Source organism: Chionomys nivalis, chromosome 11 (assembly GCF_950005125.1).
Source record: "Chionomys nivalis chromosome 11, mChiNiv1.1, whole genome shotgun sequence".
Taxonomy (NCBI): Eukaryota; Metazoa; Chordata; class Mammalia; order Rodentia; family Cricetidae; genus Chionomys; species Chionomys nivalis.
In genome coordinates this window covers 422,150-442,932 of record NC_080096.1, presented here as the reverse complement: position 1 = coordinate 442,932, position 20,783 = coordinate 422,150, and the positions used below count along the sequence as shown (strand labels likewise).

General features: G+C 47.9%; 1 protein-coding gene and 1 long non-coding RNA gene across 5 annotated transcripts; one reads left to right on the top strand and one right to left on the bottom strand.

Annotated features, from left to right (window-relative positions):
• Positions 1–998: 998 nt before the first annotated feature.
• LOC130883650 (uncharacterized) lies at positions 999–7,353 on the bottom strand. 2 transcript variants are annotated; one of them, XR_009057984.1, is made up of 4 exons: positions 7,262–7,353; positions 3,716–3,857; positions 2,879–3,047; positions 999–1,515 (listed from the first exon to the last, which is right to left on the bottom strand). It is a non-coding gene; the product is annotated as an uncharacterized LOC130883650 (long non-coding RNA). The 2 variants fall into 2 exon arrangements; XR_009057983.1 differs by lacking the exon at positions 999–1,515 and adding an exon at positions 2,263–2,598.
• Positions 7,354–7,380: 27 nt separating this feature from the next.
• Positions 7,381–20,649, top strand: Ube2j2 (ubiquitin conjugating enzyme E2 J2). 3 transcript variants are annotated; one of them, XM_057784288.1, is made up of 8 exons: positions 7,381–7,735; positions 9,674–9,786; positions 13,161–13,291; positions 14,366–14,406; positions 17,996–18,098; positions 18,185–18,323; positions 19,241–19,321; positions 20,020–20,649. In XM_057784288.1, the coding sequence occupies exons 2-8, from the start codon at positions 9,760–9,762 to the stop codon at positions 20,302–20,304; spliced, it is 807 nt and encodes a 268-aa protein (XP_057640271.1). In that variant the 5' UTR covers positions 7,381–7,735; positions 9,674–9,759; the 3' UTR covers positions 20,305–20,649. The 3 variants fall into 3 exon arrangements, with proteins under 3 accessions (XP_057640271.1, XP_057640272.1, XP_057640273.1); XM_057784289.1 differs by lacking the exon at positions 9,674–9,786 and having other exon boundaries at positions 20,020–20,647; XM_057784290.1 differs by lacking the exon at positions 7,381–7,735 and having other exon boundaries at positions 9,674–9,836.
• The last annotated feature ends 134 nt before the right edge of the window (positions 20,650–20,783 follow it).

The window sequence follows — 20,783 nt, the reverse complement described above, 5'->3', positions numbered from 1 at the left end:
GGTGGTGGCGCACGCCTTTAATCCCAGCACTTGGGAGGCAGAGGCAGGCGGATCTCTGTGAGTTCGAGACCAGCCTGGTCTACAAGAGCTAGTTCCAGGACAGGCTCCAAAGCCACAGAGAAACCCTGTCTCGAAAAACCAAAAAAAAAAAAAAAAAAAAAAAAGAATGACCACAGTGAGAATAGCTGCAGCTGGTGTCCCCGATCTGCCCCCAGTGTCCCTCACTGCAGTGTGTTTGCTGTGCTCCATTTCAAGGTGGCATTGAGTTAGACTCTGAGGTTTGCAGCTCACCCTGATGTAGGTGACTGGGGAGACACATCTATGCATAAGACAGTAGACGGAATGGCTGACGTTACTGTAGAGCAGCCCAAGGTCAGTGGGTGTCTTGGCTTGGATTTACCTTTATTCCCGCTTACCTACAGGCTACCTTAAAACCAGTACAGGCTCTGTCTGATATGCGTATATACATATATACACACACATTCATATACACATGTATGTGTGTGTATATATGTATGTATATAGACATGTATCAGAAACACGCACAGACAAATGTGATAACCAGACTCCACTGTGTAGAAGTACCTCTACACGCATGCCCATATCCAGAGTCCAGGAGTCTAGAGAGGGGATACTACCCAGCCATGTCTTGGGATCCCCTTCAACCCAAGAGGCCACTGCCTGGTGGGATAGGTGGGTAGAGAGTCCCTGGTGTGTTGGATATACTTGGTTTCTGCATGGGTCAGATGGTACTGCTTTCTGGATCCTCAAATGGCTAGTCTGGTACACTCTGGGCAACTAGGGAGCTCACTGCTACTACAGCTCCCAACATTAGACCGAGGGATCAGATAGCTCTGTTGGGGTTACTTCAGTTGTCAAGATCTCAAGACAGTGCCAGGGATGGTGGTGCATGCCTTTAATCCCAGAACTTGGGAGGGGCAGAGGTAGGGGAATCTCGGAGTTTGAGGCCAGTCTGGTCTACATATCTCATTCCAGGACTACACAGAGAAACTCTGTCTCAAAAATCAAATAGTTAGGCAGCGGTGGCACATTCCTTTAATCCTAGCACTTGGGAGGCAGAGGCAGGTGGATCTAGGGTTCGAGGCCAGCTTGGTCTATACAGAGGAACAAGTATCAGGACAGCCAGGGCTACAGAGAAACCGTCTCTCGAAAAACAAACAAAAACTCAAGGGCCTGGAATTTAGCCGAATTCTTACACTGAAACTTCCCCCAAAGACCCTGAGAGCATCTCTGTGGGGTTATCTCCTTCTGGGCGTCTGGCATCATCCCCTGAAGCTTGGGGTGGAGGTCTCTGGCTGGCCTCTGATATGGTGTGGGACTGCCCTGAAGCAGTATTGACTCCCAGCTAGGACAGCTTCTCCCCAGCCGAGCCAGCAAAAACCCAGTAGCAGCCAGGCAAGGGCAATGACATCCAGTAGCAGCTCCAGCAGGGACAAGACAGATGAGCTGAACCACAGTCTCCAGAGGCTGCCCATGGCACAACGGCTGTGGAACCTATGGGCAGATGGGCAGTAAGTCCAGCAGGGCCTCCTGTATCCCACCTATACACAGGAACGTGGAGGGGACTGCCTCTACCCAGCCCTCGTCCTGTGTCTCTCTAACCACTCAGAGTATACTGTTGCTTCATCCACAATACGGTATTTAAGCTCCTGATAGGGAATGTTCACCTTGGTCACACTGCTTCAAGGGTAGCAGCAGAGGTATAAGGAGGTTGGCAGAAGAGAGGCAGGATGTGTCCCTGGGGGGTGTGCCCTCCTCCGGCTCTGGCTCTAGCCTTAGCTCCATGGGTCTCTTACTCTCTGAGCACAACACAGCACAGGGACTTGCAGAGCTACATGCTCCCTGCTTCAGCACCAGCCCCACATGTTCCGTGAGACTCACAGTAGACTTGGCTGAAGGTTACCTGGAGGTTCCTGCGAAGAATCTGTACAAAGACACCACAGGGCAGGGCACCCTGACTTCTCTTAGGACTGGAAAGGGAGGGGTGGGGGAGGGAAATGGGAGGAGGGGGAAATTTTTTTTTTTTTTTTTTTTTTTTTTTTTTTGGTTTTTCGAGACAGGGTTTCTCTGTGGCTTTGGAGCCTGTCCTGGAACTAGCTCTTGTAGACCAGGCTGGTCTCGAACTCACAGAGATCCGCCTGCCTCTGCCTCCCGAGTGCTGGGATTAAAGGCGTGCGCCACCATCGCCCGGCGAGGGGGTAATTTTTAATAAATAATAAAAAAAAAAAAAGACACCCTGGGAGGGAGGGGACCAGTGGGTCATCCTGTAGGGCTTTGGGGAACTGATGCCTAACTCCCAACCCCATTATCCTCTCTGGCCTGCAAGGCCTGGGGCAGTGGGAAATACAAGAAAACCCGTGGGTTGGGTTTCCAGGTCCTGGTAGGCTGGATAGGAGCAGTGACCTGAGGGGTTGTTCAGAGAGGGCCCATTAGGAGTCACTGTCTCAGAGACCTCCAGCAATCCCAAAGGAGACGACAGGCTCACCCCCAGGCTGGGTGTCATTTGTGGCTGCAGAGCCAGGCTCTAGCTGGAGCAAATCTCCATCACAAGCTGCTGAAGCAGGCCACCAGGCATGCCTGAAGAGACAGCAAGCAAGGCCTTAAGCTGAGGGCCCTACCCACACACGGTTCAAGGACTCTCTTTGCCACCCATTCACCTGCATGGGGTCTGGGTCTGCATGTTATACAGAAGTTCAGCATCCATGCTCTTAGCACCATCCATGCAGAGGCCAAAGGGACTTCCAAGCCAATGCACCTTGTCTTGGGGAAAAGGGGCTTCAATTCTGTTCACTGCATCTTGAGGCCCTGCCTTACCCCAGTGCCTGGGTTGGACAGGAAGCCCAATAACCTTGCGTACCTCTCAAATTCCAATGGTATTCTGTGTCCCTGGTCAGAAACCGAAGCCACTGCATTCTAGAAGGGTGCGTGTAGTTGTGAACCATGTCCTTGATTCCAGTCTCCAAGGTCTGAAATCCTTCTAAGAAGGAGATGATCTTGCCTTTTATCCCCAAGGACTAGGCTGATCCCTGGGGAAGCCAAGAAAGAGATGTTGAGGACACCTGCCCAACTCACTTTATATTTACATCCAGATGTCTGCTGGGGATTAGCATTCACCATTTATGGTGGCAGGGGCCCTGCAGCCCAGCACCCTTAAAGGTACGGCAGTTACCACAGGTCTGGTGGTGGGACTTTCTACCCTGGCATGTGTGCCCTGAGGGGCCATGGCCTGTCTGTTGTACAATGAGTTGTCTGTAGCCAGCCTTGGGCAGCTAACTCCTGACCCCAGGATAAAGCCACTCTGCTGGTGGGATAGAGGGGAGCAGCCCACCAGTCATTCCCTGCTTACCCATCCCAGCCATCCCCACTGTCACAGTGATAGGACAAGATAAAGTGGTCACCAGGTCACTCCCAGACAGAGGGGAATAGGACCGAGATGCCCGTGTAGCAGAAATGACACCTTTCCTGAGCAGCTGGTATACCTGAGGAGCAGGCACAGTAGACGCAGTCGTCACTGATACTATCACACCGAGGGTACACAGGGTTAGGTCAGACACAGCCCACTGTTTCTCCCTGCTAGAAAAGCTTGCTGAAGCACAGCAGCATACCAACACCCTCACCTCCTTGAGTTCCAGCCCTCAGTAAGGTTTAATTTTTTGAGAGCACAGATGTTCTCCCAGGCAAATGCATCACGTACTTTCAGGTGTTGGGGCATGGCATTTGTTCTGGAGGCAGAGTAGATCGCTGTAGGGTTCCCCATGACATGGAACAGGGTGATCCAGTACTGTGTGACTTCAGTGTCCCTGCGTGTTCAATGAAGACAGAAGTCTGTTCCCCTTCTAAAAAGAGAGAAGAATTTTTTTAGAAGCTGGACCCATTGACTCTCATAACTTCAGAGTTGAGGTCAAGTCCCCAGCCTGGCCGTTTCCAGGGTCACATGTCCTCATGACAGGCTCATAGCCACTCCTTACCTGGAATTCTAGTTGGCCCTTCTTCCTGAGGTGCCCTACAACGGAGCTTACGACTGACCTATAAAGTTCCCTTTTACCTCACAAGCCTGGGCTCCTAGTAGTGTCTGGTTGTTCCTTTAGCAGTGACACTGAGAGATCTGAGAAGTTCTGACTAGGTACAGGGATTAGGAGAAATTACATCATGAGGTATCATCTGAGACCAAACCCAGGAAGACATCCCAGGCTGAAATAAATGTTGGGGAGCCCATACCCAAGACTGACAATACCCAGACCTCCACCAATGTGGGTTCATGTCACATAGAGTGACAGATGGGGAGAGTTTGCACTCAGAGTGCATGGGCACTGCCATGATGACTGGGTAGCTCCAATACTGCTTTAATAGAAGCACAAGCTGCCAGCAGAGCACCCCCAGGGCACCCAGGAGTGGCATCCCCCAGGATACTGACTTAATTAGGTTCTGTCAGGAACAGACAAGGCAGATAGTACTGTGGGCAGTGACATCCCACACCTAAGCAGTGTTCCTTGGGAGGAGTGGGGATGGACATTCAGCAACAGGAGGAAGAGCCTGGGTTAAGTTGTCTGAACTAGAGTAACTCATATCTCCCAGTATTTCTGGGGCTGGAAAAAGGAAGAAAGGAAGGCAGATAGATAGATAGATAGATAGATAGATAGATAGATAGATAGCTCATATAGAGACAATCTTTGGCTTAATTCAGCACTGTAGTATCTATCTATAGCTGAGAAAAACAGGCCTAGCTTCTTAAATGCTGGTCCTGCGAAGGGGAGACAGGCTGGGGTAGCATAAGAATGTCCCCTCTTATTGATCGACAAGAGGCCCCTGTGGTCACTATTCACTAACTACTTATTGAGAGATACCGAAAGGGGTTGGAGAGATGACTCAGGTGATTGAGAGCACTAGGTATTCACGCTACCCTGGTAGGTATGTTAGTGCTTCCAACAAGAACAAGCGGGTCAGAGAATGGCTATGGCCCAAACTCCGGCTGTTGTTTGCATTTGAATTATTTTAGGGTTACTATGACTGTAATGAAACACCAGGGGAAAAAAAAAAGCAATTTGGTGAGGAAAGGTGTCCTAGTTAGAGTTTTTATTGCTGTGATGAGACACCATGACCACAGTAATGGCGGCATGCAGGCAAACATGGTGCTGGAGAAGGAGCCAAGAGTTCTACATCTGGATTGGCAGGCAGCAGGAAGAGAGAGAGACAGAGACAGACAGACAGACACTGGGTCTGGCTTGAACATTTGAAATCCAAAGTCCACCCCCAGTGACACACTTTTTCCAACAAAGTCACATCTACCCCAACAAGGACACACCTCCTAATAGTGCCACTCCCTAGTGACCAATCATTCAAATATATGAACCTACGAGGTCATTGCTATTCAAACCACAACTAGAGGATTTATTTGGTATACACTTCCACATCACTGTTCACCACTGAAGGAAGTCAGGGCAGGAACTCAAACTGGACAGGAACCTGGAGGCAGGAGCTGATGCAGAGGCCACAGAGGATTCTGCTTACTGCTTTGCTCCTTATGGCTTGCTCAGCTTTCTATCTTTCTTTGTTCAGATAAGGTTTCTCTGTGTAACCCTGGCTGTTTTGGACCTCACTCTGTAGGCTGGCCTGGAACTCAGATCTACCTGCCTCTGCCTCCTGAGTGATGGGATTAAAGGCAAACATCACTCTGCCCAGCATCTTTCTTATAGAACCAAGGACCACCAGCCCAGGGGTGACCCCACCCACAATGGCCTAGGCCCTCCCACATCACTCACAAATTAAGAAAATGCATGACAGGCTTGTCTACAAAACAACAAAAGTGGCTTAAATTACCTTGATTAGGGACCACAGAACCTTGGGGGAAGGAAGAGGCAGAGTCTGTGCTGATGTGCTTTCTGAGTTTGACAGTGGGAGAAGCCACTGATCTCCCAAAGATAACTTGCCACAGTGGGCTGACCGACAGGACACTCCCCAGAGCTGATCACAACTCAGGTGGGTGGGCTCATCTACCACCTGCCCTATGAATCAATGGCCACTGCTGGACTCACGGTGCTGAATCTCAGCCACCAATTGTCAATAATCAGTGAGCCCACTGCTGATGCCCAGGAGCAGTTAGGGTCACGGTGAAGGACAAGACCTTAAAGTTGAGCAGCAGTTCTGCCCTACATATCTGGTTGGCCAGGCACTGCCAATGACTGATTCTTCTTCGCAGCCCAAACTTGCATCCCTGGAACAGCTTGAGGACACCCCAAGGACTGGACACTTAGTCCAGTCTTCAGCTGCTTCTCAAGTGACCAAAGAGGATGTGAGACCATCTGGGTCCTTTTCTCCAGATCCCAGCCCTTCCTTGGAGTCCCAACACTTGTCATATCCAGCTTGGTTTCCTGGAACCTACACACACTGGGTTCACAAGCAAATGGAACGGGAAGGTGCTGGGTCAAGAACATGGGATGTGTGTGACAAATATGTCACCAACCTAAGAACAAACTTGAGCATCCCAGGAATGCAATGATGAGGCAGGAAGGTGAGCATGAGGGACTAGGAAGTCTGGACATCTATCAGCCTCTCTGCCCAGCTTCTCCAGCTGCCAGGATTCGAACTCGTACCCAGAACATCCTCACTGGCAGCCTCATGCCTCAGCCAGATAATCTGGCTAAGTGACCAAGCTGTGACACCTCCCCTCCCCTGGCCAGGAAGGAGACCGTGGGAGAGGAAAACACGTCTTAGAGAAATGTCCTCGAGCATAATGACGGTATTCATGAGCTGGATGGAAAGCTTGGTACAAAAACACAGGAACTATTTTTTATGAGGACGGCTGTCCTCAGGGCTGGGAGGCTGTCGCGGGGTTGGCTCTGTCTGTGACCATGAGTTGCGCTGTACACTGGGATCTTCACGGCTAGAGGGGTAGCGAGAGCAAGCGGGATGACCTTTAAGCCCGGAACCCTCGCGTTAAGAGCAGACGGTGATCGTGGTGAACTCACGGGTCCCCGTCCCGGACTGGTCCGAGATTTGGGGGACGGGAGCACTGCGGGGATTCCTGCAGCCACTTATTGTTCCTGGGGTGCCAGCCAGACAGTATCCTGTCCAGGGAGCGTCCTGGACGAGACAGGCAACCAGCCCAAGTCTCTGAGACAGAAAAGAGCCACGTCCGTCCCCGCCTCCGCCCCGCCCCCATCCCTAGCCCCGCCCCGCCCCCCCAGCTATTTCCCAGTGCGCACGCGCCAGCAACCCTTTGGCAGCGGCGGGACGTACTTACTCCGAGACAGAGAGGAGACACCCCGGGACACCCGGGGACGGACAGTAGAGCCCTTCACCGAGCTGCCTAGAGAAGCGCTTCCCGTCGCAAACGGCGCACCGGAAGCGGAAGCGGCGCCCCGGCAACCCCCCTCGAGCGGCCATCTTGGAAGCCGAGCGGCGGTAGCAGCCGAGAAGCTGCGGCAGGTGCGGTGGGGCTGAGTCCCGGCGCGGGTGTGGCTCCCAGAACGGCCCCCACTCTTCCGCACCCTGCTCTGGCGTCGACCACGGTGAAGCTGAACGCGGCGGCGGCCTCAGGGAGAGGTGCTGGGCGCTCGCTCGCGGGCTGCGCGGGGCCTCGGGCCCGCTCGTTCGCCCCGCCGGAGCCGGCCGCAGCGGCGGGCGGGGACTCGGGGGACTCCGCACGGCGGGTCCGGTTCGTTACGTCGCCTGCTGTGCCCCGACCCGGACCGGAGCGTCCCTTCGCGGACCCGAGGTCGGTGACTGAGGGCGTCCTGGGGTTCCCGACTGGGGGGTTGGTGCCTTGGGCAGGGAAAAGATGGGGTTTGCCACGCGGCACCATCTCCCACGGAGAGGCCTGTTGGTTGGAGCACTCGGAATAAATACTTCCAGGAGTAGCCAGGGTCGATCTTTAAAAGCGTTTCCGGGAAGTTCGTGTGGTGGGGTGGCAGCCGTTAGAACCTCAGACTTGCTTAGTAAACCCCGACAGAAGCGAGCGTGGCCACCGTTATGCCCTTGGAAGTAACAGAACACGGGAGAATAAGAGTGGGACTTGGGCCCCGAACAAGAGACCCTGCCCTGAGCTGGGTGAGGGCAGTGGGGACTTACTGTTTATTTTCACCGACTGCAGACCCTCAACCGATGACCTCGCCTCCTAATCGCTTAGTCCAGTTCTCCGACCCAGATAGACAGCTAGGAAGAGATAAGGCAAGGCCACGGTCCATTGTAAGGTAACAAGTGCAGAAAAGTAGCCTTTTTTGTAAGCAGTGGTACAAGGCTTTATTCATTCTAGGCATGTGAAATGATAGTTTAGCTTAAGCAAAAAAAAAAAAAGAATGTTAGGATTTTATTTAATTGGAAAGTCCTGTGTATGAGCTTCCAGCAGAGCTAGGTCTAGGTGCTAGAACTCGCACTCATTCGGCCTCACATCACTGTGTTCCGAACTCAGTGTCGGCCCCATTCTCAGGTGTGTGTGGGAAAGTGGCAGTCGGGCTGGTGCTGTGAGCCCCTGGCTCCCTGGAAACCCTGGCCTGGCCTTGGGTGTGTCAGGCCAAGGTCTCATTCCACACCATCACCTGACCTGTCTGTACTGGTGTGGGAGAGTTGTCCAAGAGACAATGATGTGGGAGAAAAAAGACTTACCTTACTAGTGACTGGCTGCTTCCTGTCACCTGCAGTCCCTTAGGAGAATTATGAAAGAAAGTGTTGTTCTGAATGAGATAAAGGAGGAGCAGTTAGGGCAACGGAGGAGTCATAAGTATGATTTTGTATCTAAAAGCAAGTTTGAAGCTGGGCATGCAGCTCAGTGATAGAACTCTTGCCTCCTTTGCTCCTGTGAGGTTAATTTCCAGTGCTGAAAAGGCAAAGAAAAAAAAAGTTAAAACCAGTCATAGCGACACATTCCGTTAATATCAGCACTTGAGGGAGCAGAGGCAGGGGGAATCTTCGAGCTTGAGGCCAGTCTGCTCTACAAGGTAAATTCCAGGACAGGACAGCCAGAGCAATACAGTGAGACCTTGTCTCACCGCCCCTGCCCCCCAACCACAAACAAAAAACCACAAATATGAGAGGGACCTTGGTCTTGTGACTGACTAGATAAGATTGGTTTTCAGTTTTGGTTTTGATATTTATTTATTTTTTTTAGTAGCTCTGGCTATCCTGGACCTCACTCTGTAGATCAGGCTGGCCTCAAACTCACAGAGATCTGCCTGTCTATGCCTCCCAAGTGCCAGGATTAAAGATGTGTGTTACCACACCTGACTTTTTTTCTTTTCTTTTTTAAAAGACAGGATCTTATGGTATTCTAAGCTATATAGCCTAGGATGACTTTGAACTTATGATTCTTTATCTCTACCTATCCAGTTGTGGGAGTACAGGTATGCACCACCATGCTCTGTTTAATGTGGTGCAGGAATCAAACACAGGGCTTCATGCATGCTAGGCAAGCACTTAACCAACTGAGTTACATTTGTAGGCTGGCACAACTAACCTTGCTAGTTTCCTGTGTGTCCACTGACTTTGGTTATGCATCCTATCTGATCACTTAGCTGAATCTAAATCAGTTGTTTTGTAATTACCCACTGAAATAATTTTGTATATGTTGGAGTATTAACTTGAAGGGTGAACATAAGAGAAAGAACAAGTCTTGTGGTTCTGCTTGTGGATCATTGGCTATTGCTTTGTTTCTTACTAGGTGCTGGGCATGTTGAGCTCTCTGGCCCACATGGCTTCTGAAGCCAAGAACTTGGGGACAATGCTTTCTGGAAGCATTTCTTGGCCATGCTGGACTGTAACCTTGTTCCTGGTGTGAGCATTCTTGGAAGCATCAGGCAAAAGCCCTTGATTCTGCCAGAAAGGTTCTGTGCATTGTACTCTTAGACCGTGGGGGTGGTGGTGGTGTTGGTGGTGGTGGTGGTGTGGTTGACGACAGACAAGGAGGTGTTTATTTGACTAGGGAAGTCAGTGAGGACCCTGATGGATGTAGGTGTGTTTCCTACCAGTCAAACTGGGCTGGGAAGGTTGGGCTGTATCAGGTGCTGTGAGAGCTGGGTCTAGATGGGCTGTCTAAGGGTGTGGCAGATAAAGAAGCTGCTGCCGTTCTCTGCTGTCTCTGGTGGGGAGTGGATGGTTAAGCTGCCTTGAGTTGGTGCACATGATGAGCTGAAGTGTGAAGAGATTGGCGGTTCTTGTGGTTGACAGGAAAGTAATGTGTTTCTGCATTATGGTTGTTGGAATTGGAAGGAAGTGAACAAGTAATACGTGGACTAGGGTTCATCCCCCACTTCCCCAAATGAGAAGCCACATGAGAGGATTGTGGTGGATACCCTGGCTGAACTATCCCTCTGGCAGGCCCTGAGGGTAGAGAGTAAGTACTTACCAAGCCCTGGTTGTCTTGAGGTATCAATACTTGTAGAGGAGGCAAATGCAGAGGTCTGAGGTGATTGTGTCTACCAAGAAATTAGCCAGGCCAAAGGGCTAAAAGTCGATAACTCTCAAGTAATATGCAAATACTGAAGGGAGTGAGAGAACGTGTGGCTGTCTGCTGGGAATAAGTCATACAAGACTAGGACAGGGTTGACTTCAGATTTATCTAGTTTGGGAGGTCAGAATGGAGAGATCACAGCATTGATGTTTGATGTTCGCTGATGTCTAGGTCATGGTTGAAGTGACCAGACAGCACTCTGAAATGGTTTAGGGATAGTGGTAGGAAGAAGTGAAGGCTGTGCTGGGCAAACCTGGATCTTCAGTATCACAAGATATGGCCATCTGTAACTGCCCATGTCCAGCCTGCTCTTTTTGTAGCCAAGCTCATTTCCTGCTTTTTTCATCTGAACTTAAAATAAATATATTTATTTATGTTTGGTAGTGGGGAGGTGTGTGCTGCAGCATGTGCGTGCAGGTCAGAGAACAGCGTGTGATAGTTCTCTCCTGTCATACAGGTCCTGGGAATTGAATTCAGGTCATCAAACTTGGCAACAAGTATCTTTATCCACTGAACCATATCACCAGCCTGTTATCTCCTCTCTGATTTGTATATCCCCAAGTGGCCCCTCAATTGTATTTTAGACTAGTAGTATTCAGACTTTATTTTTAGTTGTAGATTGTGTTAGTGTGTTTGTTTCTGTCTTAAATCATGAGAAAAGAGAACAAGTAGGAGCTCTTCTGACACCTCTGGCAGTGGAAACATTATTCCCTCCATCACTGCCTCCTTCTGGAGTAGAGCTAAGTGGTCTGAGTCCCTCATTCAGTTCTTTGTTTTTCTGAGACAGAGTCTCACTATGTAGACTGGGCTGGCTTCAAACTGAAGAGTTTTGCTTGCCTTTGCTTCTCAAGTGCTGTGATTAAAGATGTGTAAAAGTTTTTATGTTACATGTATTTATTGTTTGTGGACGCATGCATGCTTGTGTGTGAGTGTGCATGTATGTGGGCTTGTTTGTGAGGGTCAGAGGACATCTTGAAGCAGATAGTTCTTTTTCTTCCACTATCTGGATTCTGATGATCAAACTCTAGATGTAAGTTTCTATCCTGCTGGGTCTCGCAGCCATTCAGCCCCAAGAAACACCCAGAGGGTTATATTAATTATAAACTGTTTGGCCTGTTAGCTCAGGCTTTTTATTAACTAGCTCTTAGCTGGGCATGCCTTTAATTCCAACACTCAGGAGGCAAAGGCAGGCAGATCTCTGTGAGTTCAAGGCCAGCCTGGTCTACAGAGTGAGTTCCAGGACAGACCCCAAAGCTACAGAGAAACCCTGTCTTGAAAAACCAAAAGAAAAGAAAAAAAGAAAAAATAACTAGCTCTTACAACTTAAATTAACCTATAATTCTTGTCTATGTTTAGCCATGTGACTTGGTATCTTTTCTCAGTATGGCATTCTCATCTTGCTTCCTCTGTCTCTGACTTGTGACTGCGTCTCTGCTTTTCCTCTTCCCAGAATTCTAATCTGCTTGTTCCACCTATACTTTTTGCCTGGCTACTGGCCAGTCAGCATTTTATTAAACCAATGGGGGGGGGGAGGGGACAATTGAATGCCAAATCATTGCAGTGTACAAGAGCATCATCACACAGCAGAACGCCATCGTCAGTCTTGTTTGGCATGCACTTTTACTTGCTCACTGAGACATCTCAAAAGCCCTAGTCCCTTCTTAGCATTGTTATGGTCTCACTGCCTGTGTGTCCTTTACTGCTGCCTTGTGTTGAGGCCCCAGAGAGACCTTCCTAGTAGAAGTTCCTGATGTACTATCTTAGGGTTTCTGTTGCTGTGAAGAGACCCCATGACCATGACGACTCTTATAAACAAAACATTTAATTGGGGCTGGCTTACAGTTTTAGAGGTTTAGTCTATTGTCGTGGTGGGAAGCGTGGTGGCGTGCAGACAGACACGGTGCTGGAGAAGGAGCTGAGAGAGTTCTACATCTATATCCACAGGCAGCAGAAGTGAATGCCTCTCTAGGCCTAGCTTGAGCATCTGAGACTTAAAGCTTGTCCCCGCAGTGATCCACTTCCTCCAGCAAGGCCAGACCTGCTAATAGTGCCGCTTGCAGTGGGCCTGTGGGGGCCATTCTTACGCAAACCACCATGTATACCCTAGGGCTGGGGTCTAAAACTCTTGGGATTCTGGAAATTTGGCTTTCTCTCTCTGGCTAATCTAGTTCTTTGTCCTTCGCTGTGTTTGAGCTCCTGTCTGACATGGTAACCAGTGTGCTCCCCTGAACTTGCCTTCTCTTCTGCCTAGTACATGTCTCTAATTCTCTGAAAGCATCACATCATTTCTTTGTTCCCACTGCTGTTACTTGTGAGCGATGATAAAAAAACAGGCCTCGAAGCCAGGAGAGGGCCCGTGGCTTTCCTGTTGTGAAATGCCCACTACTGAGGTGTTACTGAGCAGAGTTAAAGGACATGAAGAGTTGCTCTTTGGAGCCGGTGCAGCCCGACTTCATGCCTACCCAGATCCCACTTGAGTGAATCAGTCTGTAAATTCTTTGAGGATAAAATGCAGCTTCATGGTTCTTTCTACCTTGCGTCTGTATCAGACAGTTGGTATGTTGCATAAATGAAAGTGGTGATAGTAGTAAGGGTACAGAGAAGAGACTGGGGGAGGGCGTGGCTGGTGGGCTGCAGGAAGGAAGCAGAAGTGGTTGTCTATGTAAATAGAGATGGCTTTTCTTTTTCTTTTGAATAGATGAGCAATAACAGCAATAAGAGAGCTCCAACAACAGCAACACAAAGGTTGAAACAGGACTACCTTCGAATTAAGAAAGACCCGGTGCCTTACATCTGTGCTGAGCCCCTCCCTTCAAATATTCTTGAATGGTAAGATTCTGTATTCCTGCCGGGCGGTGGTAGCACATGTCTTTAATCCCAGCACTCGGGAGACAGAGGCAGGCAGATCTCTGAGTTTGAGGCCAGCCTGGTCTACAAAGAAAATTCTTGGACAGCCAGGGCTACACAGAAACCCTGTCTCGAAAAACAAAAACATTACTACTTTTAGAGGTTTCAAAATCTTGAGAAGATTTTCCTGAATTAAAAATAAAAAGTATTTTGCAGATTGGAAGTTGTTAATAGAAGAAATACATGAGGGGCCTCTTTGGTGGCGTCAGAACTAACCCTGTTCCAGTGATGAAAGTCAGATGTGGTCCCTAGGATATAGTTGGCTGGTGTGGGGACTAGTTTCATTGAGGGGCTTGCTTACCTTTTCCCGGTTTGTGGGAAACTCCTTTATTATGTGTGGTTAGAGGGTTCTAGGTTCACCCTTTGATTTGATTATGTTCTAGGAAGGACTTGCTTGAGATTGAAATTAATGTTTTTTTTTTTTAATTGTGTTTTTTGTGTTTGTGGAGTGGGTGCATGTGTGCCACCACGTATATGTGGAGGTCAGAAGACAGTTTTGGGAGTCAGCTCTTTTCTTCCACCATAGGGAATCCTAGGACTGAACTCAGGTCGTCAGATTGGTGGTGTGTGCTTTACCCAGTAATCCATCTCACCGGCTCTCACTTAAGATCTGCTAGAATGATAAAACCCAAAAGCATCAAAGGGAAGAGGTAGATGGGGTGAAGTGAATAGGAATGCAGAAAGAAGCAACTAGATTCCTGGCGCTGGGTGTTTGCTCAGAGCACCCTTAGCTCCCAACAGTGAGCTTGGACAGTCAGACACTTGGTGCCAGGCTCTGTTTGAGTGGCCATTAGGCTCCTGTGCCTGCCACCCACTGAAACACCAAACTCCTAGGAGAGAAGGATTTAGCATGAGCCATGATGTGTGTGTCTGTCCCCTTTTTGTTTAGAGTGGCAGGCATTGCCCCAAACAGCAGTGTCAAGGCTTTTGTGAGAACTTTATACTTTTAGAGAGTTACGTGGCTTATACATCAAGTAATTTGCTTCTCTCTCTCAGGCATTATGTTGTCCGAGGTCCTGAGATGACTCCTTATGAAGGTGAGTAGAAAAACACATGAATCATTCCTGTCAATGTAAATAACAGTCTTTCTGTTTGGATATATAGTAGTTAAATCAGATTTACCTGAACCTCATCCTAGTATTTCTCTAAGTCCTAGAAATATTTGCTCATTTTGGTATTTCTGGACTGTTTGTAATTAATCACCTACATTTCCCCATCCTCTTATGTTGATTAGAGATGGGGAAAAGACTTTTTATTTTATTTTATTTTGTGTGTATGGGTATTTGCTTGCCTATATGTCTGTGTACCACATGTGTGCCTGGTGCCTACAGAAGAGGGGGTCAGACCCTGCAGTTACAGATGATTGTGAGTCACCATGTGGGTGCTGGGAATTGAACTCAGGTCCTCTGGAAGAACAGCTAGTGCTCTTAACCACTGAGCCATCTCTCCAGCCCTGAGTGATACTTTTTTAACAGGTTTTCCTTTGACCCAGGGATCCTAAGTTTTGGGTTGATTTGTTTTCGATAATGAGTGCAGGGTCTATAGGGGCGGGGTGGAGATAAATGTGTGTGCATGTCATGATGATGGTGTTTGCAGTGCCAGACACCAGAAACTTGTCTGAGCCTTACAGCAGCAGGGTGTAGGTGAAATAGGGGAGGCATACAGGCTATTTGTCTTGAAGAGCCCTTGATACTTGTTTTGGTTAGTCCCTAACAAATGCGAAAGATGGGCTTCCAAACAGTTGGTAAAAATAATATGAAAACACTTTGTGTGTTTGATGTGCTTGAATTATTTTAAGTTTTGAAGTTATTTTGGTTTTTGGTATTTGTTTTTAATTTTTGTTTTTTTGAGACAGGGTTTATCTGTGTAGCTTTGGATCCTGTCCTGAAACTTGCTCTGTAGATCAGGCTGGCCTTACATTCACAGAAATCCACCTGCCTTTGCCTCCCGAGTGCTGAGATTAAATGCGTGCACCACTAAAGCCTGGCTGTTGTTTTGAATTTTTAAATGTGTATGTGGCACCGTGTGTATGTAGGAGCTTGTAGAGGTCAATAGAGGTGTTGGATCTTCTGTAACTAGAGTTACAGACAGTTCCAGTAGCCGTATGGATGCTTGGAAACAAGCCTCAGGGCCTCTGCAAAGGCAACAGGTGCTCCTAAGTTCTGAACCTCTCCATTCTGTTTTTAAATTGTGAGCATTTGAACACTGTGTGACAAGACCTCACCTAGCACTCAGTCACCCGAGGTTTATTGATGTGGGATGGATGGGCTGGACACGGGGCGAGAAGAGGGTCGCCCTGAAGGGTATATGAGCAGAGTCTTGAAGACTCAACCCTGATCTTGTCACTTTGCTTTCAGCTGTTCCTATTTCCTAACCTATAACTCTAGTGTCTTATCCATCAATGCTGGTGTCCTCTGTTCTTCCATCTCCTTATCCTTTTCTGTGTTGTTCTGTGGGTCCTGTCCCTCAGGCTGCCGATTTACTGAACCCTTGTCATCCCCTCTTCACTGCCTCTCTTCAGCTGTCGCTTCTCAATCAGACTTAGCCATTGGTAGCTGTAGATAATATTCTCCAAGAGTCTATAAGGAATCCTCTAAATTGTCTTGCCTAAGGGATTTCCTCAGTCCTTAGTTTCTTTTTTCTTTTTCTTTTTTTTTTTGTTGTTATTGTTGTTTTTTGTTTTTGTATTTCGAGACAGGATTTCTCTATATAGCTTTGGAGCCTGTCCTGGAACCCACTCTGTAGACCAGGCTGGCCTCAAACTCACAGAGTTAAAGGCGTGCACCACTACCAACCAGCTAGTCCTTAGTTTTTATCCTCTAGTTTATGATACTGTTGATGGCCACTTTCCTGTGCTCTTCCTCTTTATGTGTGAGGTATCCTGGCCTTCCTAATGGCTCCTCTGCAGCTCCTCATTTTGAGCTCGATGACAGTCTGTTCCTAGTATTCTTGAACACACCCATCCTAAGAGTAAAAACATGACTTCCTGTGGAAAGTTTGCTAATTTACCACTAATTGTGGATTTAATGTGATCTTATTTGTGTTTTAGGAATGTTATGACTCACTCTAAAATTTACATGAAAGGACAGAGGACCTAAAGTAGATTCCAAAAAAAAAAAATGTTTTGAAAGATGAATTAAGTGGAAGAGCCATTGTTTCCCATACATTATGTGGGTCTAGCAGTGAGGAACAAGCAGTGGTGCAGGAAAGCAGATGGTAGAGCATGATGTAGAGCCCAGAAACAGTGCATATCACCAGGTCAGTCGGTGTTGGCAGAGCACAAACCAGTAGGGAAACAAAGCCTGACAAAATAATATAGATCTGCTTTGTTGTCTGGGTTTCTGTCCCTGGACTTTGGCCAAGGTTATACTTGTGGCCCATTCATCATAGACTTCTCTGTGCTCTTGGTTAGGTTTGTAGAGGAGCCTTTTGCTGATTGTGTTCCATGGCAAGAACTCACTTTGGTTGCAGGGGAGAGGGTTTGTCTTGCTGTAGTCATTTTGGTAAAAGCATTCCTCTAGCAGGCATATCTTCATGCTTTGAGGTGAGACCTGTCCACAAACACTGAGTATTCTTTAACCTGTGTCTTGGAATTAGGGATAGAGATCAGTGGTAGAGTGCTTAGCATGTGCAAGGCCCTAGGTCTAATCCCCAGCACGACCAGTCAATCAATAATGTGTATTTATACACAAAGAATCACATTTCAGTGGGAATAGGGGTGTGCACATGTGTGTGCTAAGCTAGAGGAGGGTGTCAGGTGTCCCTGTTCTGTTGAAGCAGTGAACCTGGACGCAGCCAACAAGCTCCAGTATCCATCTTTCTCCCTCACCCTCATTATTAGAGTTGTAGCCATGCATGGGACCATCTTGTTTCATGGGTTCTAGAATCCAAACTCTTCATGTTTGCATAGCAGGCTCCTAAATGTTGATCCATCTCTCCAGCCTTCATTTATGTGTTTTTGTTTTGTTTTTGGCTTTTTTTTTTATGTTTTTTTGAGAACTGGCTTTGTAGACCAGGCTAGCCTGAAGCTCATAGAGATCCACCTGCCTCTGCCTCCCAAATGCTGGGATTAAAGGTGTGTATCACCATGCCCGGCTCATTTATGTGTTCTTTAACGCAAGTAGTTAACTGATGTCCAGTAGCTTGCTGTTTTCCTATATAATTTGCACTATGTTATATCATAAAGATTCCTCTTTCACCCAGCTCATGCCTGACATCCATTCATGTGACCCTTTTCTTTGAAATGCAAGTGGGTCTTTTTTTCTTCCTGCACACAAATGCTGGTGCTAGGAATGTATTTGCTAGGAACCAAATGAAACAGTGGAGGAGGCTCAGTTCTCAGTAAGGGAGGAACATGAAGAGTCTGGAGAGAGAAAGGGTGTTCTGTAGCTGTAGTGGGGCGAGTGATCGTTACAGACTCCTGTGGGCACAGTTATAATGAATGGAGAGTCAGAAGCTGGGGGACAGGCTGTGGTAGTAGGTTGAGTCTGTGAGTCAGCATGGAGAGAGCAGTGGGATACTGTTGGCTCTGGAAGCCAGCTGGAAACTGGATAAGGTGGTGAGAGTTGAGAAGCAGTCACACTGGCTCTTGACAAGGCTAATAAGCCTATTTTTCTTTTGATATAGGTGGCTATTATCATGGAAAACTAATTTTTCCCAGAGAATTTCCATTTAAACCTCCAAGTATTTACATGATAACCCCCAATGGAAGGTTTAAGTGCAACACAAGGTAAGCTTCCTGGTGATGCAGTGCATTGAGCTGTCTGTGGTCATAGGAAATGTACATTCTTCCTTACCAAGGTCATTTTCTTTCAGGCTGTGTCTCTCCATCACAGATTTCCACCCAGACACATGGAATCCGGCGTGGTCTGTCTCCACCATTTTAACAGGGCTTCTGAGCTTCATGGTGGAGAAGGGCCCAACCCTGGGCAGCATAGAGACATCGGACTTCACGGTGAGGTGTGGCAGCGCCTCGCCTGGGGCCTTGTGGCACCGTGGCCTCCAATCTCTCATCCTGGTTCTGCCCTGTTCCTGGGCACATTGTAGAAATTTCTGCTTTGGCTGCCTTAGAACATGGCCCATGGCCTCACTGCTCATCTCTGTCTCCAGCTCTGCTTTTGTCCATGCTAAGAATCCCTGACACTCAGGAGACTTTGTAAGACTTGAGAAGGGGCTCATTTCAGTTCTCTGTTTAGATGATAGGAATCATGATCATGTGATGTTAATTGATAACAAAAAGATAAATAAGCCTTCATAAGACATAGTTTTTGAGAGGAGAAGGCATTTTGGATGCTTTCTATAATCCTTGGCTCTGCAGGAGTCTGTTTTGAGGTTTTGTTTGCCATTAGGGTCTCATTCTTAGCATATGGTGGTCTGGAACTCACTGTGTAGGGCAGGCTGTTACTGAATCAGTAGTTATCCTCTTACCTCGGCCTCCTGAATGCTGGGATTACAGGTGTGCACCATCATGTCTATCTCTTTTTTAAGAATTTTATTTTATTTTTTTACTCCCAGACAGGGCTTTTCCATGTAACTGCTCTGGCTATCCTGGAACTCCCTTTGTAGACCAGGCTGGTCTCAAACTCAGAGAGATCCACCTACCTCTTCTAGGATTAAAGGCATACAATGCCCAGCAAGAACTACTTCTTCTTTTTTAAATTAAAATTAGCTAGGCAGTAGTGGCGCACGCCTTTAATCCTAGCTCTTGGGAGGCAGAGGCAGGTGGATCTCTGGGTTTGAGGATAGCCTGGTCTACAGAGTGAGTTACAGGACAGCCAGGACTACACAGAAAAATCCTGCCTCAAAAAACAAAACAACAGAAAAATTAAAATTAGCTTTCTGGCTGATAATTTCCCTTCTCTTTCTTTCTAGAAAAGACAGCTGGCAGCACAGAGTTTAGTGTTTAATTTAAAAGATAAAGTCTTTTGTGAATTATTTCCTGAAGTTGTGGAGGTAAGAAAGCAAAAGTTGGAACTCAGTTTTTGTCTTCCCCTATGTTAAAAACACTTACGATTTAATTGTTTCCAAAGAAAATCTGAGTCTATGTGCCTACTGCTGTTTCCCCGTAGAGAAATTGCAGCCCTCCGTGTTGTTGCAGGACATAGAGGGGTCTGTGTTGGCTATGCCTCCACATTTTTGGGTGACAGAGCTGGCTCTTCTCCAGGACTTTACAGTGTAGGATAGACAGAGCCGAGGGATGGGGGAGGCCCAGAGAGACATGTAAGTGTTGGGGACTGAGTCTGTCCTTACAGACGCATGAAAGTTGCCAATCAGCGGCCGTCCCTCAGGTAATCCACCAACAGTGGCTAGGAGGTACATGGGTATGTACTATGCCATGTGGAGTTAAGTGTTTCCTGATTTGGCGGAGTTGAGACCATGACAGTGAGCAGAAGCACCAGGCTGGACAGTGGTGTAATACTTGATGGCTCATTGTTACTCCTGGTGCAGGCATAGAATAGTAATTTTGAAATTTTGATATCTTGTGTGTTTTTTTTTTTTTTTCCCACCTGTAAAGTTGGGACCAGGAACTGTCCTCTATTGGGTTAGGATCTGCTGCAGGGTGGTAACTCTGGGTTCATAAAAACTCGAGTGCTGCTTGCAAAGGAATAGGTTTGTTAAGACAACTGAGGGTTCTTGTGTTTTTCTCTCAGGAAATTAAACAGAAACAGAAAGCACAAGATGAACTAAGTAGCAGGCCCCAGAACCTTCCCTTGCCAGACGTGGTTCCTGATGGGGAGATGCACCGTGGCCAGAACGGGATCCAGCTCCTCAATGGGCATGCACCTGCTGCCGGCCCGAACCTCGCTGGGCTCCCACAGGCCAACAGGCATCATGGACTCCTGGGCGGCGCTTTGGCGAACTTGTTTGTTATAGTTGGGTTTGCGGCCTTTGCCTACACGGTCAAGTATGTGCTGAGAAGCATAGCGCAGGAGTGAGGCTCAAGAGCCGCAGTCGACAGTTGCTGCTGAGGGGCGCAGGGGCCAGAGCTTGGTGCAGGCGAAATGGACATGCTGCTGAGCACAGGGTGGCCTGCTGGACTCCTGGGCTTCACTTTTTAAAAACCTTAAAAAGAAAGCAAAAACCAAAATGTGTGATTTGGAGATTGGAGGTTCTTACCTCCCTCCAGAGGCCGATGTGGACAAGGGCCACTCACGCTTTGGTTTTATTGCTTATCTCCTGTGTTGTCTTTTGGACCTGTTTAGTAAACCTGGTTTTTTTGTTTTGTTTTCCATTTTATTAGATTTCGTCATTTAAAAAATATAAAACTTTAATGCCTATCGAATAAATACTCTGTGTGTGTTCTTAGTGGAGGAGGTGAAGGCTTCATGATGGGGCCAGTGCTGCAAACCTCCAGTGGGGCTGAGTGGACTGGCTGGTAACAGCCCTCATTGGGGTCTAGGAGAGAAGTGATTTG

What these genes read in the sequence shown, in the direction of transcription:
- Ube2j2 (XM_057784288.1), top strand. Translation starts at nt 9,760, where the DNA reads ATGCTGGACTGTAACCTTGTTCCTGGT. An exon ending in AGGTTTAAGTGCAACACAAG is followed by an intron (nt 18,099 to 18,184) that starts GTAAGCTTCCTG and finishes ATTTTCTTTCAG; the next exon opens with GCTGTGTCTCTCCATCACAG. An exon ending in TATTTCCTGAAGTTGTGGAG is followed by an intron (nt 19,322 to 20,019) that starts GTAAGAAAGCAA and finishes TTTTTCTCTCAG; the next exon opens with GAAATTAAACAGAAACAGAA.